At 62.1% G+C, this 27,699-nt stretch overlaps 5 protein-coding genes across 6 annotated transcripts; 2 read left to right on the plus strand and 3 right to left on the minus strand.

Annotated features, from left to right (window-relative positions):
* Positions 1 to 222: 222 nt before the first annotated feature.
* On the plus strand, positions 223 to 2,551 carry CHLRE_16g663315v5 (uncharacterized protein). Its single transcript, XM_043071027.1, has 3 exons — positions 223 to 736; positions 829 to 1,259; positions 1,447 to 2,551. The coding sequence occupies exons 1-3, from the start codon at positions 555 to 557 to the stop codon at positions 1,455 to 1,457; spliced, it is 624 nt and encodes a 207-aa protein (XP_042915669.1). The 5' UTR covers positions 223 to 554; the 3' UTR covers positions 1,458 to 2,551.
* A 1,351-nt stretch (positions 2,552 to 3,902) lies between these two features.
* On the minus strand, positions 3,903 to 11,840 carry CHLRE_16g663350v5 (uncharacterized protein). Its single transcript, XM_043071028.1, has 16 exons — positions 11,547 to 11,840; positions 11,046 to 11,195; positions 10,736 to 10,858; positions 10,438 to 10,509; positions 10,136 to 10,213; positions 9,593 to 9,749; positions 9,312 to 9,397; positions 8,902 to 9,030; positions 8,635 to 8,685; positions 8,222 to 8,371; positions 7,898 to 7,960; positions 7,275 to 7,379; positions 6,826 to 6,966; positions 6,354 to 6,454; positions 5,922 to 6,054; positions 3,903 to 5,556 (listed from the first exon to the last, which is right to left on the minus strand). Exons 1-16 carry the CDS (start codon positions 11,631 to 11,633, stop codon positions 5,425 to 5,427), a joined length of 1,758 nt encoding a protein of 585 aa, XP_042915670.1. The 5' UTR covers positions 11,634 to 11,840; the 3' UTR covers positions 3,903 to 5,424.
* Positions 11,841 to 12,212: 372 nt separating this feature from the next.
* On the minus strand, positions 12,213 to 17,372 carry CHLRE_16g663400v5 (uncharacterized protein). Of its 2 annotated transcripts, XM_043071030.1 has the most exons (6): positions 16,992 to 17,372; positions 15,652 to 15,881; positions 15,244 to 15,404; positions 14,579 to 15,062; positions 14,168 to 14,448; positions 12,213 to 13,954 (listed from the first exon to the last, which is right to left on the minus strand). In XM_043071030.1, exons 2-6 carry the CDS (start codon positions 15,793 to 15,795, stop codon positions 13,672 to 13,674), a joined length of 1,353 nt encoding a protein of 450 aa, XP_042915672.1. In that variant the 5' UTR covers positions 15,796 to 15,881; positions 16,992 to 17,372; the 3' UTR covers positions 12,213 to 13,671. The 2 variants fall into 2 exon arrangements, with proteins under 2 accessions (XP_042915672.1, XP_042915671.1); XM_043071029.1 differs by lacking the exon at positions 16,992 to 17,372 and having other exon boundaries at positions 15,652 to 15,882.
* A 54-nt stretch (positions 17,373 to 17,426) lies between these two features.
* Positions 17,427 to 21,272, minus strand: CHLRE_16g663450v5 (uncharacterized protein). Its single transcript, XM_043071031.1, has 7 exons — positions 20,879 to 21,272; positions 20,678 to 20,770; positions 20,495 to 20,526; positions 20,333 to 20,374; positions 19,708 to 20,191; positions 19,297 to 19,577; positions 17,427 to 19,083 (listed from the first exon to the last, which is right to left on the minus strand). The coding sequence occupies exons 1-7, from the start codon at positions 21,008 to 21,010 to the stop codon at positions 18,747 to 18,749; spliced, it is 1,401 nt and encodes a 466-aa protein (XP_042915673.1). The 5' UTR covers positions 21,011 to 21,272; the 3' UTR covers positions 17,427 to 18,746.
* A 650-nt stretch (positions 21,273 to 21,922) lies between these two features.
* CHLRE_16g663500v5 (uncharacterized protein) lies at positions 21,923 to 25,304 on the plus strand. Its single transcript, XM_001697836.2, has 4 exons — positions 21,923 to 22,599; positions 22,876 to 22,962; positions 23,323 to 23,573; positions 23,753 to 25,304. Exons 1-4 carry the CDS (start codon positions 22,240 to 22,242, stop codon positions 24,213 to 24,215), a joined length of 1,161 nt encoding a protein of 386 aa, XP_001697888.2. The 5' UTR covers positions 21,923 to 22,239; the 3' UTR covers positions 24,216 to 25,304.
* Positions 25,305 to 27,699: the final 2,395 nt, after the last annotated feature.

A 27,699-nucleotide genomic window follows, 5' to 3' on the forward strand; every position in this document is an offset into this window, starting at 1 on the left:
CCAACCAAGGCCGCAGCCATATCGGCCCCCCATAGCGATGCTGCACCCGCAGCGCTGGGTACGTGAGTTTCATGTGCGCGGCGGGTGGCATCCTTCCAAGTACTGGCACCGCGCCTGGCTCTGCATGCCAGTGAGGACATGTCCAAGACAACCCGGGCGCCCGGGCGCTCGCTGATGATTTCAGGAGCATACCGAAGCTATGCACACTATGCACATACTAATAATGACGCAAAAAGGCTACGAGGGAGGCCACGCAAGGATGAGCTAGCTCGGCCTCCTTCGCCCATTTGGATGCTGCCGAGCTCCATTCGCGATGCTTGCAAGCGAAAACATTTTACTTCAAAAAAAGCTTGTGTGCAGCGTGAGAGTAGGTGTTACTGGGCGGTCGGCAGATAGGCCAAGACCTTGTCAATTGCGCATTTTTAGTTGGCAAAGTTTTGGTTGCTGTATCATATGTACCTGTAGAGAGCTAGAATGCTGGTCGCAGATTGGAACGACGTGCGAAAGCGGACACAAAATCCATTGCAGACACCAAAAAGGCACACAAAGAGGCCATGAGTGAGGTGAAAGACTCCACAGAAGAAGTTTTTGAGGCGTGCTCAGGCGCAGACGTGAATTCAGTGACGCGAGTCTGCGCGGGCGGAAAAAGCGCCACGCGCGCCTCCGCACAAGGACTGCAGCTAGTACTAGAGGATGTGGAACCGTACTACGGAAACACAATCATTGACAGTGCCAAGTGCGTGGCCGGATGCTGCTGCTCTGAGTATGCTGTGTTTGCTATGTCGGCTTTCTATCACAGACGTTTTCCTTCCTTCAACTGTTTCACAGGTACCGGGACCATGTCAGCCTGTTTGACGACGACGTACTCATGTGTGTGAAGCAGAGCACCAAGTACCAGGAGGCGCTGAGCAAGGACCCAAGCCTGACGAACATGCGGACCGCCAAAGACGCACAGAGCTTGCTGGCGTCGATGAACCGGGCAGAGATTAGCGGAGGTACAGAGCGGCAGGCCGCGTGGCTCACCGCGGGTAACTTGAAGTTCCGCGAGGCGTGGCACGATTCGATTATGCAGCTGGGGCTGTCACTTGAGCAGTACGCCGCGCTGCGCAACTTCAAGCGGCAGACCAACCAGGCGTTCCACCAGACGAGCCCGCCGTCAGAAGCGCTCATGGAGCTGAAGAAGGTTGCGGTGCCGGCGGAGTACAGCCAGTACAAGGAGCCGCTCATCAAGCTGCTGGAAATACTTTCTGCCGCTCCAGGTACGTCGACCGCGGCTGGGACAGCTTTCCATGACCGGGTCTGGCTGGGGGGTAAAGCAGCACTGGGAGGACCGGGCAGTTGCTAGGTGGTTCTGTGTGCTTACTGCCGACCCCGACAGCTGCAACATCAGCATTTTCCGCCATTTCTCCGCGCACCCAAGCACAAGCATTTTTTCCTGGCTTGCAGGCACCCGTTGATGTGCATTTGACGTGCCTGGCGTGCCTGGGCGCATGGGGTTGAGCCACCGTCTGCCATTCGGCGGCGTGATGGTGTCGCCTGCCTGTGATGGACGGGGCGGCGACGGTGGCAGGCGCGGCGGGGGCAGGAAGGACGACAGCGGGTGCGGGCCTGCACAGACGGGCGGGGTGGCGGCAGCGGCAGGCAAGGTCGGGGCGTGATGGAGTCGCTGGCTGGGTGCGGACTGCCCATGCCGGGCGGGGTCGCGCCGGCGGCAGGCGCGGCGGGGGCGGGAAGGACAACAGCGAGCAGCACTGCTGGTAGATTGGGGACGGCAGTACAGCAGCAAGCAGTCGACAACGGCTGTGCAAAAGCTACCGGCAACCCGCGTCAACTGATATTGAACGGCAAGAGCGAGGAAGTGCGGGCGGCGGCTATGCAGGTGTGCGGCGGCTGCAGGTTTGTGTAATGGTGCTGCTGCGAGTACCAGGCAGAGCGTTGTAAGGCAGGGGGGCCACATGGGCGTGTGCTGGGAGGCCAAGCATCTCTGGGAGCCGCGAATGGAGCCGCAGTTATTAGGCGTGATGTTGGTCGAGGCAGGAGCGGTGAGAAACTGATCAGAAATTATGGAAGCTGCAGACGGGGTGGTTGGGGTTTGGTTGCCACCAAACATTGCATGGCTGAGTTAACAAAGCCTGACATCGAACTTGTATGCATGCGGGGTGGTTGGGTTGGAGCTCACAGGTGCTCAAGTGGTGCTCAAGAGGCCGTTCTGAGCCATGCCAGTGAAGCGTCGGAACGCCAAGTGGACCAGGGGTCCACCTGAAGTGGGCGTGAAGTGGGCGTCGTGTTTCCAAGCGTGAGGGCCGTTAGCCCTGCTTTGCATGTGTGTTTACGACCTGGTTCTGTAGTCCTCTAATAAGTGAGGGCGTCGTGCAAGTGGCGGTTTCAATCCTCGATTGATGTGCATCCAGTCGAGGGAGCCAGGTCTAGTCGGCGCGTGAGCTCAAGCAAGCTTGTCTTTGCTTGAGCTTCTTGGTGACGGCCGCTAAGCGATTTCAGAGTTCAAAGACCACCGCAAAATATATCAAATTCTGCAATTATTTTTACGCTGTCGCAGCATGTGCGACTCCCGAGTTTTGCCGGAATATCGCCCAAGTTTTGCGCGAGTTTTGCGCGAATTCCCCGCCAGTTTTCTCCGAGTTTCCGCCGAGTTCCCCCCCGCGCTCCGCCCGCGCGTGCCCACCAGCCACTATCATGCACTCCAGCGAGTCCCGCCCGCGCTGCAGCCCAACTGTCAAGCGTGTGGAACCGTGTGCGCCCATAGGCCGCTTATGGAAACCGGGTCAGCCCCATGCGTCTGAGTTTACACGCAGCTCACACACGCAGCTTCCCAGACGGCGCGCGCACGACTATGCACTCCCACTTGCGCGTCGCGCCAACCACCACACCCGCCGTGCTCCACCGTGCTCAGACGCAGCTTCCCACACGCGTACGCGCTCAACTACCCGCTCCCACTCGCGCGCCTGCCGACTAGCACCAACTGCCCGTGTGCGTTACTACAGTCAGGTAGCTTCCGAGCCGGGCCGCCGTACAACTACCGGCTCCCACTTGCGCAGCTGCCGACTCCCACTGAAACTCCTGTACGGCTGAGGGGGTTGGGGTGCCGTACACGAGTTGGTTGGGGGTTAGTCGGAGCTGTCCCAGAACGTACATTACCGTATGTATAGCTGATCACCACGCACCCCTGCAAAAAAACAATTACCTTTTCACCCCGCACCCCTAAACCGGCTACTATATATTTTGTACCACGCACCCCACGGAGTGGCAACTTTACAGAACCACGCAGCTGTGAACTGCGCGGTTTGTGGTCTCAAGTGTGCATGCAAAAGGGGCAATGTTGCTAGGCAACGCAGTGGTGAAACTGCGGACCATGCGTGCTGTAACCGCCACCGCCGCCACCAGGGACCACCACGACCGCCCCAGCCGCAGCACTCATCCGACTCCTGGCTCTCCACAGAGTACTCCGGAATGGATACTCCGTAGTGTTGTTCGTTATAAGTGTAGCATTAGCGCGGGTAATTTGACGATTTGGCGATTTTGGCGGCACGGCACGCCCCAGATGGGTATTTCTGTGGAACCCCGCACCCCTCCCGAAACAATTTGTGCGGAACCCCGCATCCCCCTCTCAGGTGCGCGGTATTTCGGGTATTCTGTCAAATTAATTAATTACATGCGTGGTGATATCGATAAGGTACGGTATACTATTTTTTGCCCTCATGACATTGACAGCAGGTAAGCTGGCGGCCGGTGAGGCACTAAGCTGCATGACCGGGCGGGCCTGGACCGCACGCCTCACCTGCTGGCGTAGGGTAGCACACACGCCTCCAGCAGCTGCTGCCGGTACCTGCGCCGGTCGTTAAAGGGCCTCCACTGCTGATGAGCCCTGGCTGCTGGCAGCATTATCCAGAAAGCATTTACATAAGCACAGTACACGAGTCGTGCACGATACAACCCTGTTCGCAGTCAGCTATAGCTGAGGCGTGTGGCAAGTCACGGGATGCTGGTCGGGATCACGGGCGGCGGTAGACTTGGCCCCCACGACGAGGTACCCCTGGGCTCCTCGTCCCCGCCGGGTTCTTGCTCCACTCGCTGGATGTTGTAAATCCGCGCTGGCCCATCGGGCCACTCGCCAATCAGTATCCTCGCCATGATCCCATCTCCTGGGCTGGCGAGCGGCGTGTTACAGTGCATCAGTGCATGGGGCGCGCGAGTCCTGAAGCGCCATCCACACATCTATCTATTTACTAAAGAATCGCAACCCGGTTCAGCCTCCATGCATCCACCACTCCGCAGCGCTTGAGGTGCAATAAGCTGCCCGAATTCCGGAAACACTTTAGGATTGCCCCGACTTTGGGATCCTGACCTGGGGGGCAAATTGCTTTAGCACAATGGCGGCGGAGCGCCCTAATGGATTCCTTGCAGTATCCTGTCCTCTGCATCATAGGTAGTTGCGACGGCAGCCCCACACCGCAGCCGCACCGGCTACACACGTGGGCTACAACAAATGGGTGGTATGGTACACTTGCAGCCCGGACGTATTTTAGGAATACACAAGAGCGGAAAATCAAGGCACATGCCGTGCCTCCATGGCACTACCGTGCCATGTCTGAACAATGAAATACAGCCCGTGTCCGTGACACGTGTGTGCCATTTGCATCACCCACCACTGAACACACGGGCGGGGCAGGCCTCTGGTGTAATTGTAGGGCCCCGCAGCTTGCCATCCAAGTTTGAATCTGGAGACAGCTTTGGGCATGGCTGTCGCACCCACGGCACGCTGCGCGCTGCGGGCCAGGCCAGGCCGCGAACTCTCACAGCTCCACAAGACAGGAAGAGAACGCACCGCATCGCGATCAAAAGCCCGTATCCTCTAACGGCCACCGAGCATACACGACAGCCGCCAACTCTCCACCTCACCGACCCACCAAATGAAATGAAACAACAGCGCACGGCTACATGCAATTCATAAGTATGCAGTAGGACCTTGCAGGCAGGACGCCCTGCATATCATACCCGTATGTAGAGCACAGGGCCTGCGCGTCCGCATCCTTCCACATACCACAACAACCCAACAACCATGAACATTGTTGTGCGACAACACGCAGAGCAAGTCATCATGCGTAAACGACACAAAACACATACATCTTATTTACATTCGCGGCGCAGTTTGCCCCCTTCATAACTAGCAGTATGCATGCCTACAGGGGTGCCATGTTGTCAAGCTCGCGTGGCCGGCTAGGCCGGCACACGTGTCCAGGTGCGCGCGCAAAAGGAGCCAGCCGCCGCCAACGCCGCCGCCCCCTCTTGTAGCACAAAGCTCAGTGGCTCCGAACCGCCGCTTCAATCAACGTCTCACAGCTGGAGCCGCCTCGCACCTGACGGCCGCTGCCCCTGCCACCCCCGCCTAGCCGCCGGGCTCCTGCTTCACCGCACCTCGGCCGCAATCTGCTGAGGGCCGTCCTCGGCGTCCAACACCTCGGCCGCCTCCGCCGCGCTCACGATGCGCGCGCCGGTGCCGTCCGCCACCGCCGCCTCATCCAGCAACACCACAGGGTTCTGAGGGAGGCAAGGTGAGAGGTGCGTGTGCAGCAAGGTGCATACCGTAAGCATGAGCGACCAAGCAATGTGACCAGGCACAGCCGAAAGCTACATGACCGAGCGCAGGTACGCCGGGAAGGTGTTTGCGGCGGGACCTCGGTGCAGCCACGTCGGCAGTGGGGTTGGCACACACCGGCACGGCGGCACCTGCATGCCAACCCGACGCCAACGCCACGCAGACTGCCACCAGCGGGATCCGCGCCTCACGCCGCAACATCCCCGCTCCTGCCTCCCAACCCGCCTCCTCAGCGCTCCTCCTCTTACCCCGTCCTGCTACCCCTGCCTCCTCCTCCTACCGCGTCCTTCCTCCTTCCTCCCCCCACCTGCACGGTTGTGTCTGGCAGCTCGAACATGGTGTGCACCAGCAGCCCCTCCATGATGCAGCGCAGGCCGCGCGTGCCCGTGCCCTTCTGCTGCGCCGCCCGCGCAATGGCGCGCAGCGCGGCCTTGCTGAACCTGCGGCGTGCGGTGCGTGGCGCGGGTGGCGGGTGCGGCGGGGGCTCAACAAGGGAGCCAACAGCTGTCGTAGCTGCTGGGTGGCGCCGAGTGGCGGGGTCGGGGTCGGCGTAGTGGACGCCGCCTATAGCGCCTTTTGATCGTAGCCCGCCAGCCCGCCCGCCCGCCCGTGCTCTTCCCCCTTCCCCGACGCCCCTGCTTTTCCCCCCTTCGCCCGTTTGGATCGGGTTCGGTTCAGTTTGGGCCGTTATCTACAACCCCGCCCCGTCTACACCCCCGCCCCGCGCCTCGCGCCCCACCTAAACCTCGCTCCGTTCATGGCCAGCAGCTGTGCATACTGCTTGCACAGCGCGTGGCGCGGCTCCGTCAGCACGTGCACCAGCTGCTCCTCAGTCAGCTCCTGCGGGGGGCGGGGGTGGTGGTGGTGGCGCGGTGGCGGAGAGGCGGGTGCCAGGCGTGATGCAGAGTTGGATGATGACGGCGATGATGTGGCAGTTGTGTGTTGGAAATGGCTGGTTGCCACCGGTGGGCGATTCCTTGACCCACTTGTCCTCCTGACGCGCCCCATACCCGCCCTGCTCCTACCAGCCCCAAACTCCCGCCCCGCCGCCCGCCCCTAAACCCCGCTCTTGCGCCCTGGTCCCCTTGGCCTCTACTGTGCAATGCTGTAAGCAACCCGCCCCTCCCCAGTCCGCCACCACGCCTCCCCCTGCCCCCCAGCGCCCTCTGGGTATGGCGTCCATCTACCCCCCCCCCAGCCGCCCGCCCCACCTGCAGCGCTACCAGCACGGGCAGCCGGCCCACGAACTCGGGGATGAGGCCGTACTGGATGAGGTCGGTGTGCTGCACGTCCAGCAGGATGTCGGCGTTGATGCGCGGGCCGCCCGGGCGACCCGTGCCGGCGGGGCGGACCTGCGCGTGTGTGTGGGCGGTGGTTGTGGTTGTGGTGGTAGTGGTGGTAGTTGTGGTTGTGGTTGTGGTGGTGGTTATGGTGGTGCACAGCGGCACATCCAGGCACGTCAGCCAGCGGCGGGCCGGTGCATGGGTGCACGAGGCGGATGTATCAAAGCTCGCAGGGTAGTATTCTTGATCCCCCGCACTGTGACCATGCGTGCTGCAACCAGACAGCGCCACCCTTCACCCCTCTCTCTCCCGCCAGCACATCGTTTCGCCCCTCGCTCTCCCACCACCCCCCGCGGGGGCCCTCCTCGCGCGCGCACCTTGTTTCCAAAGCCCATGGAGCCCTGCACGCGTGTGTCCAGCATCTGGCGGTCAAGGTCCACGAAGGCGCCGCCCACAATGAACAGAATGTCGCGGGTGTCGATCTGGAGGCGGGGGGGGGGGGGGAAGTCGGGGGAAGGGGGGAGTCGGGGAGGGGATACAATCATGACTGGGTAAAACAAGTGGTAGATTGGAGGCAATTGCAAGCGAGGGGGGAGGCGGGGAGGGGGCTAGGGAAACGCGGCCAGAGGGTTTTGCTTGCACCAGTCCCATGAGGAAGGAGAGGGCATGGTGAAGCGCAAACTACTGATATGCGGTGGGGTGGTGCGGGGCTGGGCAGGCGCTGACATGCTGGGGCGAAGCGTGGGGCACCTGTGAGCGTGCGCTGCCAGTGCAGGCGTGTGTTGCCCTAATAACAACTGATGCCATGCGATGGACTGGAGGTCAAGCGTGGGCACATGACCCCATCCAAACGTGATTATAACCCGGGAGCCCCTGCCTCGGGTTGTTGGCCCACAATGTAACCTGTATTGGTCGGTGGCTCGCGGTCCCCGCTTCCAATGGTGCTACCCTGGGCCTGCACGAGCTGCCCTGCTGCCCACGCTGCGCCCGCCGCCCCCACCTGGATGAAGTCGCCGCGTGGGTTTTTGCGGCCGCCCTTCTCCGGCACGTTGACCACAGTGCCCTGACAGCAGCAACACACACAGCAGCAGCAGCAAACCCCACCGCCAGTTAGCGAAGGCACACAGCGACCACACACACAGCTGGACATGCCGCACTCACGGTGCTTGCTCGTTGCCCACATGCCTAAGCAAGGCCCGCTCCCTTCCACCCGCTCCTTCCCCCATTATCACTTGCAACTAACGCCTCTGCCTGCGCTCCGCTCGTTTTAGCTTGGTTAAGTTTGGGCTGGTATCTACAACCTCCCCCTCCACCACCACCCCACCTCCAGCATCTTGAGCAGTGCCTGCTGCACGCCCTCGCCGCTGACGTCGCGGGTGATGGTGAAGCCCTCGGCGGAGCGCTTGGCGATCTTGTCGATCTCGTCGATGTACACAATGCCCTGCTGCGCCACCTCCACGTTGAAGTTGCAGGCCTGTGAGCGGGAGGCGGAAAGAAAGGCCTGGTGTCGGGCGGAGCGAGCCACGCAGGCAGCATGTTTGCTGACGCTGGGAGGCAGCTACGGCACAATGAGCCCTAGGCAGTGGTGAGTACGTGGCGGGAAGGCGGCTGGGGAAGCAAGGCGGGGGGGCTGCGGTCTTGGCTGGTCTCATCCGCGTGTGGTGCGCTTGAAGCCGCCATTGCGTCCCTCCCTCCCAATTCGTTGGGCCACGCCGCCGGCCTCGCCCCCACGCCCACCTGCAGCAGCTTGTACAGGATGGACTCCACGTCGTCACCCACGTAGCCAGCCTGTAGTTGGGGGGTGGGGGCGGACAGGTAAGGGAAGGCGTGTGGAGCAGTAGGTGCAGGAGCAGGGGCATGCAGATTGCGTGCACATCACAGTCACATCCGCACGTGCTGCGAACACGCTTATACACACACCCTTGGGTTCTCTACCACGTTGCTAGGCGCGCGTTGCGCCTCCCTCCAACCACTAGTACCGTACACACAAACACGCACGCGCACCTGTGTCAGGGTGGTGGCGTCTGCCATGGCGAAGGGCACGTTGACCAGCCGCGCCAGGGTCTTGGCCAGCAGCGTCTTGCCGCTGCCGGTTGGGCCCAGTAACAGCATGTTGGACTTGTCCAGCTCCACCTGGGGGCAGGCGCAGGGCGGCAGCGCGGCAGGAGGCGGCACGTCAACAGACTGAGAAGGAAAGAGGGACCGGTGGGTTGAGGAACCCAGTGGCCACGAGGTGGAGGGGGTGGAGGGGAACCCCAACAGCGCAAATGCATCCCCTTTACTTTGCAGACGGCAGGCGCGATACCGGGTTGGCAGTGCCGTCACACGCCACCGCACGCCGTAGCAGCAACATCAACGGCAACAGCATGCGCGCCACCTCCCAAGCTCCCACCTTCCAACCTGCCCCCTCGCACCTGCGCCGTCAGCTGCGCCGCCAGCTCCTCACTGGCCTGTGCACAGCCCGAGCCGCCGTGGCTGCCCGAGCCGGAGCGCAGGTTGTCTGCGCAGCAGGCGACGTGTGGGGACAGGAAGGGGGCGGGGACGTCACAGGCAGGGGCGCAACAGGCAGATCCCGGTTACCGTATTATCCCAACATCACAGCAGGAACAGCATCAGAAGCCCCAACCCAGAGCCACTGGTACCCATGCACGCCGCCGTCCGGTGCGCCGGCCCTCCTCCACCCCGCAGCTCTCACCCGCGTTGCGCTGCGCCTCCAGCGCCGCCTTGGTGCCGGGCGGCGCGTAGCGGCTGTAGTGGTGGCCCGGCGGCTCGTGCTGGCCGTGCGGGTGGCCGTGCGGGTGCGCGGGCGCGGCGTGGCGCGAGCCGCCGCCGGCCTCGTGGAGTTGGTGGCGCTGCAGAGCGGCGGAGGCGGGGTTTGTAGATACCAGCCCAAACTGAACCGACCCCAATGCAATAGGGCGAGGAGCAGAGCGGGGTCCATGACAACGGAGTGCACCCGGTGGGTGCCTCAGCTGAAGCGGCGCTAGAAGCGCGCAGCGGATGGTGGGGGTCCTTCACACGGCGGCAGTGTAGGCCTGCACGGTGGCCCGTGTGTGATACGACCTCTGCCCCATTCTCCCTAGGTCAGGGGTTGGAGTGGTTCGCAAGAAATAGGCCTTGTTGGACCAGCGCTTTTGGGGTCGTCCAATAGTTCACGACAGCCCCAGCCCCAGTCCCGGACGGACAGCCCCAGCGCTGGCCCTGTGCCGTACGGCCCTGGCCCGGTAGCGCCCCGCACCTCAAAGGCGGCGCGCGGGTCGGCGGTGTCGGTCAGCGGCGTGCCGTAGGTGAGCGACTCGTGCATCTGCACACCATTCTGCGCGGGGGCCGGAGGGAGGCCACATGACGCGCGGAGCGCGACAGAGGGTGAGGGTGAGGCGTATTGAGGATGTGATGCAGCGCGCTTGTGACGCCCCGCCCCGCGCAGCACTCCCCATGGTCGCACCACATACAGTGCCGACCGGTAGCCCTAGACTCCCGCCCTGTTTACGCCTGTGCGCCCGCTCCACACTGTGAGCCAGACCCGGCGGTTCGCCTCACCGTGTCGTCACGGCGGTTGCGGCGAGTGCTCATGATGCGCTTGTAGTGGTTGTGCGTGGCCACCGCCAGAACCTGCGTGATGCGTCGTACCGTGCACAGCGCGCCACTTTGCGGCGTAGTGCCCCTGCACCTGCATCTGCACCTGCCCCTTGTGGTGTAGCGGAGACACAGCGGCACCTGCTCCCACTCCCTGGTCTGACGTACCCGGCCCAGAACGGCAGCCTGCCACCGTGTCATGCCCCGCCCCACTCAACTCCACCCACTGACCCACACCCCAACCCGTACCCGCGCGCCCCACCTTCTTGGCGTGCTCCTGGCCTATGACGTGTGCGTCCAGCGCCCGCACCAGCTCCCGCGGCGAGGGCACACGGCTGATGCCCCACTGGTGCGCAGTGGTGGTGTTGATGGTCTGGCCACCGAACTGTGCGCGTTTGGGGAGGGCAGGGGCGTTGGTGGTGAGTGGGCGGCGTTGCAGCACAAGAGACTGGGCGGAGCATGCAAGCACGGCGCGGAGGCATATGTGGTAGTAGACATCATGCATTTGATCGTTGCCGGCTTTTGCTTGCGCGGGAGGCTCAGGACGCCAGGCCAGGCAGTGGCCGACGCACCTGCGGCACGGCGGGCGCGGCCTCCATTGAAGACGGCTGTTGGTAGCCGTTCACATAGCCGTGGCGGAATTCCTGCTGGGCCGGCGTAACGGACGCCTTCTCGGTAGGGCCGCGGACCTCAAGCGCCTCAGCCGGCAGTGTCAGGAAGCGCTGCAAGGAACGACAGCGCAGGGGCAGCGTCAGCCGTGCTTGTGAGCGACACAAACAGGGTGCTTCGCTGCCGTTCCGATAGCGCGCACAGGGTACCTTAATAGACAAGCATTCCAAGATTCAGGCCCACAGCCTTTCCTGCCGCAGCAACAACATGTCGGGCCAGTGTCCATTGCCCGCGACTCTTCGTCGTGAGTCCAAAGCTCAAGGCCCCACATATGGCTGGATGAAACAGTAAGTAGCCCAGCACTCAATAGAGAGTTCGCCACTGACCCCGGCCAGGCCGCGACCAGCGACTGGGCAAAAACGCGCTGTGACAAAGGCGCGCAGCCGAGCGCAGGCACAGCTCACCTGAGTGGCGACCACGCAGGCAGATCCTTGGATGACGCTGGCTCGCCCAGCAAGCAAGAGAGCTCGCGCTGCGTTGCGACTGGCCATGTTCGGCGGTAGAACAAGGGTTTCAACACCTTCGTCACCACCCCCTGAGGCGCAGTGGACCTGGCTGTCTTGTCCAAGCCCTACAAGTTTCTTGCGCTTGTTTCAGGCGCTCGCCTAGCTCTGGGCTTGACTTGGTCAGGACTCGTCACGGCAGCCTCAGATACAGTGGTAACGCTGCCGATACAGGGGCTCAGCAGTCCGTTATCGTAACGGCTTGATATTTGCATCTATCGGTGTTCCGGGCTCAGGTTGGACGCCCACTCGTCATTGACGGGTTCGTGCCTGGCCTCCCGACCCCACCCCTCGCCACCCAGCCATATAGATGTTGCTGGATGTGACGCCAGCGCAGTTATGTTTGCGACATTACAAGCGGAATCAATATGAGCGTGCAAGCAGCCAAGCGATCGATTGCTGTCAACTCCGGTGCACCAACCCCGGGTTCGCTGCAAACCCTCCCTAGCCCTCCCAGCCGAAAAGCCAGCAGTTTCGTGCACAACGAGTCGACGCTAAGCCCGGAGAGACCCGCCTAAGCACAGTTAAATGCATCTTACGGCGGTACGGCGGATGCAGTCATCTGTATGAATGCGGATGTTACAGAGGGGACAGTCCCAGCACCCGAAGACGCCGAGCCATCAGCCATTCTGTATGCAGCCAGATGTAGCAGGCTGCCGCTGTGGCGACCGGACTGCACCTGACTGCCAATAACCTGACTGCGGGAGGAGCCACGCTGCCACGGGGAGGAGCCCTATCTCCTTGTCTCCGCACTTCTCCCGTTCTCCACACTCGTTGCCGTAAGCACACCCTTGAGCCCTGCTGCCTGACGCCGCGGGCCGGTGTTCCTTTCAGCGAATGCGGTAGCGGCACCGAAGATGCGTAAAGAGCGGTACTCGCCAGCCGATACTCCATCTCATAATCCCGTTCATTGTTGACCGATGAGGACTGAGCACAATAAATACAGCAAGCAGAACAGGGACTGCGGAATGCACTCTACGTCGCAAACCTGAGCATGGCGCCGTGGCCACAAGGGGCGGTCTGCGACCAGAAGGTTTGCTGAACCCCTTAGCCGTAGCCGCCTGTGGAAATACGTATTTAAAAGCTGTTATTTAGTCAGAGCGTTGGGCGATTACCGTGGGCAACGTCTGCAAAGGGCGGTCACCATAATCCTTGCATCTCAGTCACGTGGCAAAGGCAAACTCGTGAAGCCCCAAAGGGCTGCGGCCCAACAGCGTCCGCGCCCCTCGTCACTCGGCATATCACGGCCCCACCGCACAATGCGACGGTGGGGGCCTTGACAGTCTACGGCCTTCCCCGGCACGCCGCAGGCAGGTCCGACTCTTCAACACCATTCCGGCGGTCTCGCCAGCTTGCCTTGCTCATCCTTCAGCCCCTGGGTTTCCCCGTGAAGTCGTCATCCACGCACGCAACTTCTGGCTTATCACCATGTCCTCAGCCCCACAACAAAGGGCCTCGATCAAAAAGCGCTGTTACGTAAGTTCCGTACGAAGGCGACGGTGTCAGTTCCCGCTATGAGCGGTGGTCCTTATCAATGGTTGGCCCGCCTTTCCTTGCTCTCTCTCCCCACTATTCGCGTCACAACCAGCATCGTACATGCAGCGGTCAGTCAGTTGTCCCTCCATGTCTCCAATGTGTTTCGTCGACTGTCTTCTCTCCCAAAATGGAAATGGTAGTACACATGCCGCAGGCACCATGGCGCCCACACTCTGCGCTGCAATGCACGGCCATGCTCACTTGCATCGCGGCACCAACAACCATAAGAACAAACACAACGTCAAAATTACGATGTATACGACAAGCGCTCATAGCCAGCTGTGCTGCTGGTCGGGCCATGCCCATTATCTGCGCCTGCTGCAACCTGTGCAGTGTCGATCACTCAGCACAAAACTGTGACGCGTTCAGAGGCCACTAACCGGCCCAAACAAGACCATACGTGTCCCACTCACACCCGACAAAATACGCACGCCACACGCTTGAACCGGCACTCGCGCTTGCATCTTCCGCTCCGCTTGAGCTGGTGCGCTTACCGGGGGGAGATACGAACGTTCATACCGTTACCGGACGCGCCAGCAGACACGCTCACAGGCACGGCCGCACCGTTGCCGTTGTGGCTGCCGTTGCCGTTGGGGGCGGCGGCGTTAATGCTGTCCAGATCGGGCAGGGCGTTCTCAACGGCCATAGCAGAGTTCGCGCGCAGGCTGATGAGTCCGGCCTCCGCCAGGATGGTCTTGGTGTCCGCGTCGTCCTTCAGCGTGGCCATGACGTCGGCCTGGATGCGGTTGCAAATCACGTCCAGGGGAAGGATGCTGCAGGCAGGGGTGAAGACGAGTGAGGGGCGAGGTCAACGTGCTGAGAAGGGGCAGAGACAGGAACGGCAAGAATCAGAACACGATGCTGCAGGCAATAGCCAGACACGCCCTGTCTCAGCAGACCGCAAGTCCTTATCACTGTAGGTCTGTAGGCGGCCGCCTGGTTGACAGCCCGCAGCAACCACCCCGCTTTGACCTGCCTAGACTCACCCGAAAGGCTCCTCGCACTGCACACCAATCTCCTCAATACCGCACAGCACGGCGGCAATACCGGAGCAGACCGGGATCACGGACACGCCGCACGACCCGTACAGGGCGAACGGCAGCAGAGTCAGCCACGCGAACAGGAAGCGCGCGGTGTGGCGGGTGTAGGACACGGGGATGGGGGCACGCAGCAGGCGCTCGCAGCCTCCCAGCACATCGTGGAAGAAGGTCAGGTTGTTGCTCATCTGCTGCTGGTGGATGGAGCTCATGGGCACCGACTGGATGATCTGTGGGGAGGGCACGTGGCGGGTAACGCAAGCTCACAAATGGGTGTTGGGTGATGCATGTTGCTGCGATTTCCATTGTTGCATGTTCCAACTGTGATCTGCACGCGCGAAGAGGAGTCCACGTGCGCACCTGGCTGATGGCGTGGATGGCGCGGACGGGGCGGTGCTGGCTCTTCGCAAGCATCTGCAGCTCCGCTGGGGTCAGGATGTTCTTCAGCTCGCTCTCAATCGTGACCTCCGGCTGGAAGTGGATGCGCAGAGCACGAGAGAAAGCAACCACCCAGCGGGCCAGGGCCTTCTTGGCCTCCACCTGGTCATCCGGGAAGCAGGTCGCGCCCTGGCGCATGATGTCACGGCTGCGGTTCAGCAGGCCACCCCACATCTTGCGTGCCTCATCCCACCGTCCGTAGGACGAGTTGGTGCGGAACACCAGCAGCAGCGACAGCGCCACGCTAGTGTTGGAGATGAAGGCGGAGCACGCGGCGTTGGGCGCGAGGGTGGGGAAGCCCTCGGGCAGCATGTGCTGATCATAGCCGTACATGTAGGCGGCGACGCAGGTGGAGGTGAAGGCCACCCACATGATGGACGGCAGCGCGTTTTGGATCACGTGGGATCTGTGGAGCAAGAGGCACACGTGGACGCAGACGCATCAGTAAGCTACATGGTCAGGACATGTCAGGCATATGTTTACCGGCCAGCACGAGCAGGCAGGCTGTGCCAAGCAGGGGCTGGCATGGGGAACCCTAGGAGAACGGCTCCCCTCCGGCCGTGTCATGCTAGTGCCCGGCAACTTACTGGGGAATGGAGAACAAGCGCTTCATAAGGCGGTACTGGTTGCGGTGCGTCTGCCACTGAGGGAAGTCGTAGACCGTGCGGAAGTACTTGCGCGCCTCCTCGGAACGGGGCAGGGTAGGCTGGTTCTGCAGCTGGCTGCTGAAGGAGCCCAGCGGGTTCGACTGCAGGTGCATCATGGGCTTAGCTTACTTAGAGAGCGTAGCAGGACAGGGCGCCTATCGAATTGCGCAAACATCCGGGCGTCATGCTGGCGTTAAGGCAAACATGTCCAACTGTGCCCTCGCGAGGATTGTAAAAGGTTTTGCGCTCATCATGACCTATGTTCGCCGCTGCTCTAAACGTTCGCAAAAGGGCCGCTGCGCAGAACACGCGCGTCAGTCGCTCGGCTGAAGCAATCTGTGCTCCCACCTGAATGGGCGCATTAGGGTCCTTGTTGGCTGCCTGGCACCGAACACCGAGGTGGCACACACGTCCGGCGCGAAGTGGGAGGCGAGGGAGCGCGCTGCTGCCGGCGCGACCCATGGCGACAGGGCGTGAAGAAAGGCACTGCATTTTTGTCACGCTACACTATTAGTCAACGCAAGTGAAGTGGCACAAAGCTGAACAGGAATGTCAGGGTAGAACTTTCGCGCGCTTGACTGGGGTTAAAAAGGGGCAGTGGGCGGTGAAACCTCCGACCCATGCAGCGCGCGACGTCGACCGTCCGCACTCAACTCCAGGCGTGACGTGTGGCATAGTGGTGTCCTGTATGTGAATGGTGCGCCTGTCCTATGCTACTATCGGCGTCAAACGGTCTTTCGTCAGCCATTGACATTTTGCTCGCGCTCGCGTGACAGCCCAAATCATGCTTGAGCCTGAGGCCAATGAAGGCAACGGAGTTTGTCTTGTGTGCATACCGAATGGGTGGTCTCACGAACCTGATTCCATGCCAAGGGTGCAGCCGCACGGTGCAGCCGGGGTTGCGGGCGCCTGCAGGGCAGCGCTCGTATCTTACGAAGGCAGGGGCGGCGTCAGTGGCCGAATTCCTTAAAATGGCTTCGTTTAGTTGACGAAACAGGCTGCCGCCGCTTCGTTGACCCCCAAAATTTTTCCGGGGGCTCCGCCCCCGACCCGCACGATGTCGACACCGACACGACACGCCCACTCCTCCCCTGCTTCCTGCCGACCCAACCTCACTCTCCCGCCAGGGGAACCCCTGTCTCCCGCCGTCAACACCCATAGATACAGCCCTTTGAGCCTTCTTACCATATGCCACGCAGGTTTCGGCCGTGGAGTAGCCGCTGGACCCCCCTGTCCTTGGCCAAAAGTGGCCGAAATCCCAAAAATGTCTTCGTCTGTTTGCCGAAATACCCCCCAAGATCCCGTGCGTTTTGGCCGAAATTTCATGTTAACATCACAAAAATTTCGTCCGCCAGAGGCCTTTTTGGGCAAATTTCGTTTCGAACGAAGGAAGATACGAGCGCTGCTGCAGGGGCTGCCGGGGTTGCTCCCTGCGCCCCTCCCGTTGGCACGCTGGGCTGGCGGGTAGGGCCAATGCAGGGTCACCATTGGCTGGAAGAAAGCTACAGGGGCGGGTTGTTGGACAGTACCATGTAGCAACAACATGAGCGCTTGAGTCCGGGGCTCTGGGCAAATGGACAGCCGCCCCGCTTGTACCGTACTGCCCCACTGTCCCACCGCACACGTAGGCTGCCATGCAGGGCCATGCTCGGATGCTCCCACGACCCCATTATGGCAGCTTAGCGAACCTGCCATGTGGGCATTGGACACTACTGAACTAAGAAGAGTAGCGGCAAGGCGGGCATCGGCGGACACCAGCAGGCAGCCTCCTGCTTGGACTTGCGTGTCAGCTGGTCCCTTGCGTCACCAATGCGATCTTTTGTCCGGCCGGGCCACGCGCTCACGCGTTGCCGTCGCAGCTAATTTGTTGCATGCTAGGGTCTGACCAGTGGCCATTCCCTGCACACTGCAGGACTACGCCACTGATGCCCCCAGATGCCCTTGAATGTCTTGTTTTGCTCCCCTTGGGATCGGAATAAACTGCCCCCTCCCCCAGCCCTCCCCGTCCCAACTCAGGCCGTCAGGGGGGCACAGCTGCGAGCCACACACACCAGCAGACCCCAGCGCCCACAGATAGGGCGTCGAGCCCCAGGACCGGGAGGACTGGCAGCATTCGGCTCAGTCTGGTAGCCTGGTTACAGTGCATGACAGGAGTGTCCCTGTAACATGCAATATCCGCGATATACCCCTGACTGCGAAGAGAGCCTGTCGGTCCGCTACTGTCCGCTGTCGTGTTACGTGCATCAACGCTCTAGCCCGTAACCTCATCAAGTTAATGTCTTCTGCAACTCACCCCACAGTAACATACCTTCATTTGTATGCATCGCCTACTCGCAGGCAGTCACGTACACTCTCTCGGCCACCCGCGGGTTATCCCTTGGGTAATGTGCCGATCCGAAACCAACAATACCCACCACAGGCGCCGAACTCCGACCACATCTTCTTCACCCTGCCTACCAATGCCTTATTTGTACAGAGTGTAGTGTGCACACTCGGAAAAACAGTACAGGGCACGCGTGACGTCTTCTTGACTAGCGGAAGTTGGTACACACCGCGCCAATATACGCTCGTTATTGTGTTCGTGTGTCAGGGCAACTGGACCACCCCATGCTAGTATTCATGGCCGCACATGAATAGTGTGACGACTTCAACCTCTCACGCACCCATGACACAGGACCGGCTTGTGAGGACCTCGGGGGTGCGCAATATACAACCTCATAACCACCCCCATATCTGCGGCTCAAACTCAGGTTCGTGTCTGCATTGCGCCAGTGCTGTGTTATGTGTAAATGGCACCAACGCGTCAGACATTATGCATACGGCCATCCGGCCGCACCATGCGCGGAATGAGATGGTGTACTTTTGTGCAACCACCTGGAACGCTTCCAAACCAATTTTCCCTCATGCTCCAGCCAGGCACTTAGGCTCGGCAGTACGGCCGTGCATGCACGCACCCCGCTGCGTGCATCGCAGCCGTGGCGCATGTGCAACCAGCCACGAAAACACAGGAATGCACGCATCACTGCCTCACACTCCCCTTGTTGCCTCCTAGTACACACGCGGGCGCGCAGGAGCCATCCGCGCCTTGCACACGGGCATCACCTCGCCGCCGCTGATGCCTCGCGCACGTTGCCGTCATGCCGCTGCAGTTTCCAAGCCCATCGCGCCACGGTTAGCCCCGCCGCTAGCACCAGAGCTGTTAGGACCACGCCGTGCGTAAGCTGGTGCCCAGGTTACACCGAAGCCACCTCGCCCGGCTGCTGGCTGCCGCGCGGGCCACCGCCGCGCTGCCGTGAGTGCTGCCCGCCGTGGAACCGGCCGCATGTCAACGCGGGCCCCCAGCTACAGCTACGGTAGCCCGCTGGAAGCTGCCAAACCCCCGGCCGCGCACTCCCCGCACACAGCAACATAGCACCTTGCTCTTACACCCAGCGCCGGGCCTTCTACCGGGGCGAGATGCGCACGTTCATGCTGCCGGAGGACGAGGTGACAGTCACAGGCGCCAGCACCGGCGGCGGCACCTGAGTGCTCACCGGCTTGCTGCCATTGCCGTTTGAGTGGCTGGCAGCGCCGTTGCCGTTGGCCGCGGCGAGAGCGGCGGCGGCCGCGGCGGTCACGGGGTCCGAGGGCGACGCGTGCTCCGTAGGCGGCAGCGACATGGACGGGATTAGGCTGATGAGTCCGGCCTCCGCCAGGACGGTCTTGGTGTCCGCGTCGTCCTTCAGCGTGGCCATGACGTCGGCCTGGATGCGGTTGCAGATCACGTCCAGGGGCAGGATGCTGCAGGCAGGGGTGAAGACGAGTAAGGGGCGAGGTCAACGTGCTGAGAAGGGGCAGAGACAGGAACGGCAAGAATCAGAACACGATGCTGCAGGCAATAGCCAGACACGCTCTGTCTCAGCAGACCGCAAGTCCTTATCACTGTAGGTCTGTAGGCGGTTGCCTATTTGACAGCCCGCAGCAACCACCCCGCTTTGACCTGCCTAGACTCACCCGAAGGGCTCCTCGCACTGCACGCCAATCTCCTCAATACCGCACAGCACGGCGGCAATGCCCGTGCATACCGGGATCACGGACACGCCGCACGACCCGTACAGGGCGAACGGCAGCAGAGTCAGCCACGCGAACAGGAAGCGCGCGGTGTGGCGGGTGTAGGACACGGGGATGGGGGCACGCAGCAGGCGTTCGCAGCCTCCCAGCACATCGTGGAAGAAGGTCAGGTTGTTGCTCATCTGCTGCTGGTGGATGGAGCTCATGCGCACCGACTGGATGATCTGTGGGGAGGGCACGTGGCGGGTAACGCAAGCTCACAAATGGGTGTTGGGTGATGCATGTTGCTGCGATTTCCATTGTTGCATGTTCCAACTGTGATCTGCACGCGCGAAGAGGAGTCCACGTGCGCACCTGGCTGATGGCGTGGATGGCGCGCACGGGGCGGTGCTGGCTCTTCGCAAGCATCTGCAGCTCCGCCGGGGTCAGGATGTTTTGCAACTCGCTCTCAATCGTGACCTCCGGCTGGAAGTGGATGCGCAGAGCACGCGCGAACGCAACAGTCCAGCGGGCCAGGGCCTTCTTGGCCTCCACCTGGTCATCCGGGAAGCAGGTCGCGCCCTGGCGCATGATGTCACGGCTGCGGTTCAGCAGGCCACCCCACATCTTGCGTGCCTCGTCCCACCGTCCATAGGACGAGTTGGTGCGGAACACCAGCAGCAGCGACAGCGCAACGCTAGTGTTGGAAATGAAGGCGGAGCACGCGGCGTTGGGCGCCAGGGTGGGGAAGCCCTCGGGCAGAATGTGCAGATCATAGCCGTACATGTAGGCGGCGACGCAGGTGGAGGTGAAGGTCACCCACATGATGGACGGCAGCGCGTTCTGAATCACGTGGGACCTGTGGAACAAGATCACGAGGAGTGGGTGTGTGATGGGACAGGGTTCAACGTTGACGGTTTGCGCAAGACGCCAAACCTGTCTGGCCTGCCGCAATGCTCGGTGCATGAAGTGTCAGCTGCTACCACTCAAGCCAACTCACTGTGGAATGGTGAACAGCCGGCGGACCAGGCGGGATTGGGACCTGAACGCACGGGGCAAGGCAAGGACACAAGGGCCGCACAGGTCAGCTGTCGGCAGGTTTCGCCCCCGGAGGACAAGCTGCTCCTCATGCATCTGTATGCATGGCGCTTTAATCACACACCTGTGCTTTTGCCACTGGGGGAAGTCGTAGACCTGCGTGTTGCGTCGGAAAGGGCAGACGTCAGCATTGACGGAACATGTCCAGCTACGTGCAGACAGGCCCTCCCTTTGTAAGCACGACCTCACGCTCATTTTGAATGCTAGCCTTTTCAAATAAGGAACAGTTATTCACATCGACACGCACCGTGCGGAAGTACTTGCGCGCATCCTCGTTGCGCGGGGCCGTAACGACTGCTCCCGACGAGTTCTGAGAGCTGAATGAGCCTAGCGGGTTGGACTGAAGGAGAGAGAGCAAGGAGCGATCCAGTCAGCAGCTGGGCGTAGGCGTTTTTGGCGCAATTAGACATGAACCCTTGCTCGCCCAGCGGGCTTCCGCGATTCGCACCTGGATGGGTGCGTTGGGGTCCTTGTTAGCCGCCTGACAACGCACACTCAGCTGGCACACACGGCTGGTGCGAACAGGCAGGCGAGGAAGACACCGAGCCGAAGCGGACGAGGGAACCTTGCTGACTTGCATTTTGTTCGGTTTATGGGTGTGTAGGCAGAACAAAGAGTGTGCATACGTGCTGGCAATTATATCGTGTACTCAGAATTGCTGTAGGAGGCTTTGGCTCCATGTCGGTTAGAGAAGTTCCACCGGGCAGGCCTAGCTTTTGTACCGTCTTAAGTTGACAGCTTATACTGGGCTTCGCGCTTATGGTAGCGCGTACATCGGAGCACGCTTGTAGCGGAAAGCGAATTTCACGTTGACTCGGCGCCTTGCACGACAAGCAATATGCATCGCACATGAACCTCTAAGCATACATGGAGATAGGTACGATGTGGGACGGCCCATGGAAGCCTGGTGCCGCTGCACGTGCACATGGACCCTTTGATGGGGGCGGGAGTTGGCGGGGGTGAGCCCTTCGCCAGCCCAACCCGACGTAAATCCTCTATTCTCTTGCGCAGGTTCCGTTGCATGGACGGACATTGAAATTTGTGTCATGTCCATGGAAGTCAGATGTCGCTTGCGACCTGGATTCGCCCACCGGTACTTTCCCAGCAGATGCTCAAAGGTGACGATGTGCTAGGTCGCACGTTCATGTACGGGTAACATGAGTCAGACGCTCGCTCACTCAGCCAGTCATTCATTGTTTACCCGCACACAAATCTTGCGAACCAGGCGAGGCGAGACAAATTTTGTCCTCTAGGGGTGGGTTTGCTTGCACGCGTGCTTTGGCCGATGCCATGGAACTGCCCAGGGTTGAAAGAATCAAGCGGCGCTTGCAGGTGTTTTCATCATACCAGTATCCGATCCCCGCGCCTCAGGGCATGGGCACATGGTGGACGTGATTCGTAGCGTGCCCAGTAGACCTCCTCACCAGTGCTCACGCACGCGCCACGGCAACGAATACCACACCACCCCTTACATTTTCCGAGGATAGTCGCACTTATAATCTTGGTGTCAGGATTGTTCGCTGAGGACTTGCCCAGGGAGCAACGGCAGCTGTTTGCCCGGGGCGTGCGCCGAAGGTCGGGTCGAGACAGCTGCGGGCAACAGGCAGGCAGTAGCTTGAAGGGCTTTCACACAAAGTTGCAGCGCTATATCAGCTGTACAATCTAATGTTTGAAAGCTCTACTAGTTTGCGTCTTGCTGCCCTGTAGACCCAAGCAATTCAGCGAAATTGGGCATCGCGTGAAGGCAAGACTTCCCCTCTTGACAACCCTCCTCCCCACCGTGCATAGCATAAGTTTAATCTGTTAAAAATGGAGTGTACAGTAGTTTGCATAGATAATAGCGAATACTCGCGGTCGGGGGACTACGCCCCGACGCGCTTCCAAGCCCAGGCCGATGCCGTCAACCTGCTCGCCGGCGCCAAAACTCAGGCGCACCCTGAGGCTACTGTAGGCGTCCTCACAATGTCGGGCAAGACCCCGCGCGTGCTGGTGACCCCAACGCCAGATCTAGGCAAGGTGCTGAACTGCATGACCACAATAGAAATAGATGGAGAGTGCAACATCTCATCCTCGGTACAAATAGCACAGCTGGCGCTGAAGCACCGCCAGAACAAGAACCAGCGGCAGCGGATCGTCATCTTTGTGTGCAGCCCCGTCACGGAGGAGAAGGTACGTGTGCATACCGGAGTGGGAGCTGAAGGAGGAGAACGCACGCTAGCCGGGGGGTGGGGGGGCTTGGGTTGGCGGGGCCAGCGGCAGGCGTGTCGGCTGGTAGGGTTTGGGCAGACGGCTGTGGGGCCCAGGTGCAGCACCTGTGACTGCTAGGACCGGACTTGTCAGAACAGACCCAGCACCACACGTGGGCCTGTCGCCATAGCAGTTGCGCAGGGCGCGGGCCTGAATCGATGTACTCACTTGTTGGCGCCGGGGTGTGTGTCGTGGCAGGACAAGCTGGTGAAGATTGCGAAGAAGCTTAAGAAGAACAACGTGGCCGTGGACGTGGTCAGCTTCGGGGCGGAGGACGAGAACCAGGTGCGCAGAAAAGGAGGGTTGTTTGCACGCTTCCATGAGGGATAAGAGTAAGAAGCAAACTAGGTGTGGGAGCGGGTAGTCGGGCAAGGCGGTCCAAAAGGATGGCCCGAGGCCCTGGAGACCCTCGGTTGCGCGGTCGTTGCGTGCCTGGCGTGGCTGATGAGGACTGGAAGGTGTGGGCCCATGCAGGTAGCGCACTGCGCGCTGCACTGGGGATGCCGACCCCGTTGCTGTGGGAGATGAGGCCGGCCATAGCGCGCTGATGTGTATGCGTGGCTAGGCGCCCGGACCGGCTGCGGTGCGATTTATGCAGCGCGCACGTTTGCCAACGTCCTCGTGTCCTTTTGCACACGTGCGCAGGAGAAGTTGGATGCCTTCCTGGAGGCTGTAAACTCCAACGGGAACTCCCACCTGGTCACGGTTCCGCCCGGGCCCGTGCTGTCGGACGTGCTCATCTCATCGCCAATCTTCCAAGGGGAGGGCGGCGGTGGCTACGGCTTTGCTGGCGGTGCGGGCGGTGGTGGTGGTGGCGGTGGTGGTGGTGGCGGCGGCGATGGCTTTGAGTTTGGCGTGGACCCCAACATGGACCCCGAGCTGGCGCTGGCACTGCGGTGAGTCGAGGAGGTGGACGGCGGTCCTTGCCATTTGACTGACCATGTTTGAATATGGCATTCGTCTTGATGTTCGAGTTGGAAGCGGCTTGGAGCATCCGGTTGTGTGCCATGCTCGGCAGGCGAGTGAAGCGATCCTTCCGCTCAGCCTAAAACTGTTTCGCAAATGCCGCTTGCAGGGTGTCGCTGGAGGAGGAGCGCGACCGGCAAAACCGAGCCGCAGCAGCAGCTGCGGCAGCCGATGGCGGCGCGGCGCCCGCGGAGGGCGGAGCCGTGCCTGCTGCCGAGGCGGCGGCGGCGCCAGTTGCTGCCACGCCTGCGCCCGCTGTAGCTGCCACGGCGCCGGCTGCTGCTGGCGCCGGCGCTGCTGGCATGGACCTGGATGAAGACGCCCTGCTGCAGCAGGCTCTGGCCATGTCGATGGAGGTCGACAGCGCTGCGGCGGCCGCCGCTGCGCCCGCTGCGGAGGCCGTGACGCCCGCACCCACCACGGCTGCAGTGGCCACACCCGGCGCGCCGGCGCCGGCCGCCGCGGCTCCAGCCGCGGATGCGGACGCCATGGACGAGGATGCCGAACTGCAGCTGGCGCTGGCGCTGTCGATGCAGGACGCCGGGCCGGAGACGAAGGAGAGCGACAAGTAACTAGAACGACAAGGAAGGCCCGGAAACGTATGGACACGGCAAGATTAGGAATGGAGAATGGGGCGCCGAGTTGGGAGGCTCGCGTGTAGATTATCAGGTATGCATCCCTACAGACTGTTGAATTGGCAGGCGAGGGGTTGTGCGCGTGTTAGCGCTGCGGCCACGAAAGAGGACCGGCCTGGCGTTGCAGGCATGCGACCGGGCGCATGGAACATTTAACCGGTTCCGTTGTGCGCCGAACCCAGTCCGCACATGCAGTTGGTTTGGTGCGGTAAGCAAGGCCAGGATAGAAAGTGACACGATGCGGCCGGGCGTGAGGAATGGAAGCATTGTAAATGTGCTGGGGGTAAGCCGCCTGTGTGCTCGCTTTTCACCATGGTGTGCGGTACAGAGTGGCAAAATCGCTTGAGAGTGCCTTTGCCTGGCCGGGTATCCGGATGGCACTATAAGGACGGGTTTGTGCGTTACGCATGCTTATTGTGCGCTACGCATGCGTCTGGGACTGGACGCATGCGTGCCAGAACGCATGAAGCATGAGGGGCGGGGGGCCGGGTCGGGCGCACAGCCGTGCCATGTTCCATCACGAGCATGCGGGCCGCATGCAGGCGCATGCGCACCGACCTGACGCAAGCACTAAGAGACGCACGTATTCCTGCAAGTCACGACATAGTCGTAGACAGCAAGCACGGCTCGCTCGCTCGTAGGGTCGCGTGATCGCCGGACGCGGCACTCCAACACTTCAACAGCGTCAGACCCTGCTATATGATGCAATGTGTATATCAAAACGAACAGTATAAGTAGGCTAGCAGGCCTTGCGAAGTATTCACTCGGACATAGTGCTAGACTTTTAGTCTTTAGACGGTCGGGCCTAAACGAGTGAACGCATGTGTATATATGGTATGCTGTACTATCTGGGCGTCGCACCAAGCAACCAGCATGGAGGCTGCACCTGACAAGGCGGGTTGTGTGGCTGGCGTGTAGAGGGCTGGCCACTGCCGCTGCCGCGCACTGCTCGCAAGGCCGGGGACTGCGAGGCAGCTCAAGGTGTGCGTAGAGTGCGTAGGCGTGGTTGTTTCTGCGACAGTGCCTTTGTTAAGCAGCCGCGGCGGGGGTTATGGTTATGAGATAGCACTGGCGTGGGACTGGGCGTGCACGATGAAGGTCGCGGGCGACGGCGCAACTGAGTGCAACGGTGGCACTGCGGTGGCGGCCCCCCACAGGCCATGGCTGCCGTTGTCGCCATTGCTAGCGTTGGACGCGTGCTGCCCCCCGCCGGCATCAACCCCGCGGCTGCACCATCAGCTGCGCCATCGCATCAGGCGACGAGACAGCACTGGCGTGGGGCTGGGCGTTTGTGATTGGTGCCGCGGGCGGCGGTGGCGCCAGTGAGCGCAACGGCGGTGCTGCGGCGGTGGCCCCCCACAGGCCATGGCTGCCGTTGTCGCCAGCGCTAACGTTGGACGCGTGCTGCCCCCCGCCGGCGTCACCCCCGCGGCTGCACCATCAGCTGCGCCGTTGCATCAGGCGACGAGACAGCACTGGCGTGGGCCTGGGCGTTTGTGATTGGGGCAGCGGGCGGCGGTGGCGCCAGTGAGCGCAACGGCGGTGCTGCGGCGGTGGCCCCCCACAGGCCATGGCTGCCGTTGTCGCCAGCGCTAACGTTGGACGCGTGCTGCCCCCCGCCGGCGTCACCCCCGCGGCTGCACCATCAGCTGCGCCGTTGCATCAGGCGACGAGACAGCACTGGCGTGGGCCTGGGCGTTTGTGATTGGGGCAGCGGGCGGCGGTGGCGCCAGTGAGCGCAACGGCGGTGCTGCGGCGGTGGCCCCCCACAGGCCATGGCTGCCGTTGTCGCCAGCGCTAACGTTGGACGCGTGCTGCCCCCCGCCGGCGTCACCCCCGCGGCTGCACCATCAGCTGCGCCGTTGCATCAGGCGACGAGACAGCACTGGCGTGGGCCTGGGCGTTTGTGATTGGGGCAGCGGGCGGCGGTGGCGCCAGTGAGCGCAACGGCGGTGCTGCGGCGGTGGCCCCCCACAGGCCACGGCTGCCGTTGTCGCCATTGCTAGCGTTGGACGCGCGTTGCCCCCCGCCGGCGTCACCCCCGCGGCTGCACCATCAGCTGCGCCGTTGCATCAGGCGACGAGACAGCACTGGCGTGGGCCTGGGCGTTTGTGATTGGGGCAGCGGGCGGCGGTGGCGCCAGTGAGCGCAACGGCGGTGCTGCGGCGGTGGCCCCCCACAGGCCATGGCTTCCGTCGTCGCCATTGCTAGCGTTGGACGCGTGCTGCCCCCAGCCGGCGTCACCCCAGCGGCTGCACCATCAGCTGCGCCGTTGCATCAGGCGACGAGACAGCACTGGCGTGGGCCTGGGCGTTTGTGATTGGGGCAGCGGGCGGCGGTGGCGACAGTGAGCGCAATGGCGGTGCTGCGGCGGTGGTCCCCCACATGCCATGGCTGCCGTTGTCGCCATTGCTAGCGTTGGACGCGTGCTGCCCCCCGCCGGCGTCACCCCCGCGGCTGCACCATCAGCTGCGCCGTTGCATCAGGCGACGAGACAGCACTGGCGTGGGGCTGGGTGTTTGGGATTGGTGCCGCGGGTGGCGTCGTCGTGGGAGAGCGCAACGGCGGTGCTGCGGCGGTGGCCCCCACAGGCCACGGCTGCCGTTGTCGCCAGCGCTAACGTTGGACGCGTGCTGCCCCCCGCCGGCGTCACCCCCGCGGCTGCACCATCAGCTGCGCCGTCGCATCAGGCGACAAGACAGCACTGGCGTGGGGCTGGGTGTTTGGGATTAGTGCCGCGGGCAGCGGCGTCGTGGGAGAGCGCAACGGCGGTGCTGCGGCGGTGGCCCCCCACAGGCCACGGCTGCCGTCGCCGCCAGCGCTAACGTTGGACGCGTGCTGCCCCCCGCCGGCGTCAACCCCGCGGCTGCACCATCAGCTGCGCCGTCGCATCAGGCGACGAGACAGCACTGGCGTGGGCTTGGGCGTTTGACGTTGGGGCAGCGGGCTGGCCGCTGCCGCTACTCACATTCCCGGGGACTGCGAGGTAGCTCAAGGCAGTGGATAGGTGCAGTTGTGGCTGCGACGATGCTTGTCCGCAGCAGCAGCCGCGGCAGGGGCTATGGTCGCAGACGCCATATCACGGTGCTTTTAAGCGCCTCAAGTCCTGTGTTATGAGTTTGAGGATTGCACAGCACCGAGCCCCGACCACAAAGCGTTTCCCCGGCTGTCCCGTGAAAGGCGCTAGGCACGAGCGGCGGTGCGTGTGCCTGAGAGCTTTACCCCGTATCCAGCCCAGGGCATAAGGTGTTCCCCCGGCTGTCCCTGATAAGGCGTTGGGCGTGAGCGGCGGTGCGTGTGCCTGAGAGCTTTACCCCGTATCCAGCCCAGGGCACAAGGCGTTCCCCCGGCTGTCCCTGATAAGGCGTTGGGTGTGAGCGGCGGTGCGTGTGCCAGAGAGCTTTACCCCGTATCCAGCCCA

The sequence above is a fragment of the Chlamydomonas reinhardtii genome, chromosome 16 (genome assembly GCF_000002595.2).
Source record: "Chlamydomonas reinhardtii strain CC-503 cw92 mt+ chromosome 16, whole genome shotgun sequence".
Classification (NCBI taxonomy): domain Eukaryota; kingdom Viridiplantae; phylum Chlorophyta; class Chlorophyceae; order Chlamydomonadales; family Chlamydomonadaceae; genus Chlamydomonas; species Chlamydomonas reinhardtii.

Coding starts and splice junctions, on each gene's coding strand:
- CHLRE_16g663350v5 (XM_043071028.1), bottom strand. CDS start 11,633: ATGGCCAGTCGCAACGCAGCGCGAGCTCTCTTGCTTGCTGGGCGAGCC. Junction 10,859..11,045: donor CCGCGCCCGCCGTGCCGCAG/GTGCGTCGGCCA, acceptor AAACGCGCACAG/TTCGGTGGCCAGACCATCAA. Junction 7,961..8,221: donor CACTGCTCAAGATGCTGGAG/GTGGGGTGGTGG, acceptor TGCTGCTGTCAG/GGCACTGTGGTCAACGTGCC.
- CHLRE_16g663500v5 (XM_001697836.2), top strand. CDS start 22,240: ATGGAGTGTACAGTAGTTTGCATAGATAATAGCGAATACTCGCGGTCG. Junction 22,963..23,322: donor GGGCGGAGGACGAGAACCAG/GTGCGCAGAAAA, acceptor ACACGTGCGCAG/GAGAAGTTGGATGCCTTCCT. Junction 23,574..23,752: donor GAGCTGGCGCTGGCACTGCG/GTGAGTCGAGGA, acceptor TGCCGCTTGCAG/GGTGTCGCTGGAGGAGGAGC.
- CHLRE_16g663400v5 (XM_043071030.1), bottom strand. CDS start 15,795: ATGCAGTGCCTTTCTTCACGCCCTGTCGCCATGGGTCGCGCCGGCAGC. Junction 15,405..15,651: donor ACCCTAATGCGCCCATTCAG/GTGGGAGCACAG, acceptor ATGCACCTGCAG/TCGAACCCGCTGGGCTCCTT. Junction 13,955..14,167: donor CAGTGCGAGGAGCCTTTCGG/GTGAGTCTAGGC, acceptor CCCTGCCTGCAG/CATCCTTCCCCTGGACGTGA.
- CHLRE_16g663315v5 (XM_043071027.1), top strand. CDS start 555: ATGAGTGAGGTGAAAGACTCCACAGAAGAAGTTTTTGAGGCGTGCTCA. Junction 737..828: donor ACAATCATTGACAGTGCCAA/GTGCGTGGCCGG, acceptor ACTGTTTCACAG/GTACCGGGACCATGTCAGCC.
- CHLRE_16g663450v5 (XM_043071031.1), bottom strand. CDS start 21,010: ATGCAAGTCAGCAAGGTTCCCTCGTCCGCTTCGGCTCGGTGTCTTCCT. Junction 20,771..20,878: donor ACCCCAACGCACCCATCCAG/GTGCGAATCGCG, acceptor TCTCTCCTTCAG/TCCAACCCGCTAGGCTCATT. Junction 20,375..20,494: donor CCCCAGTGGCAAAAGCACAG/GTGTGTGATTAA, acceptor CCGTGCGTTCAG/GTCCCAATCCCGCCTGGTCC.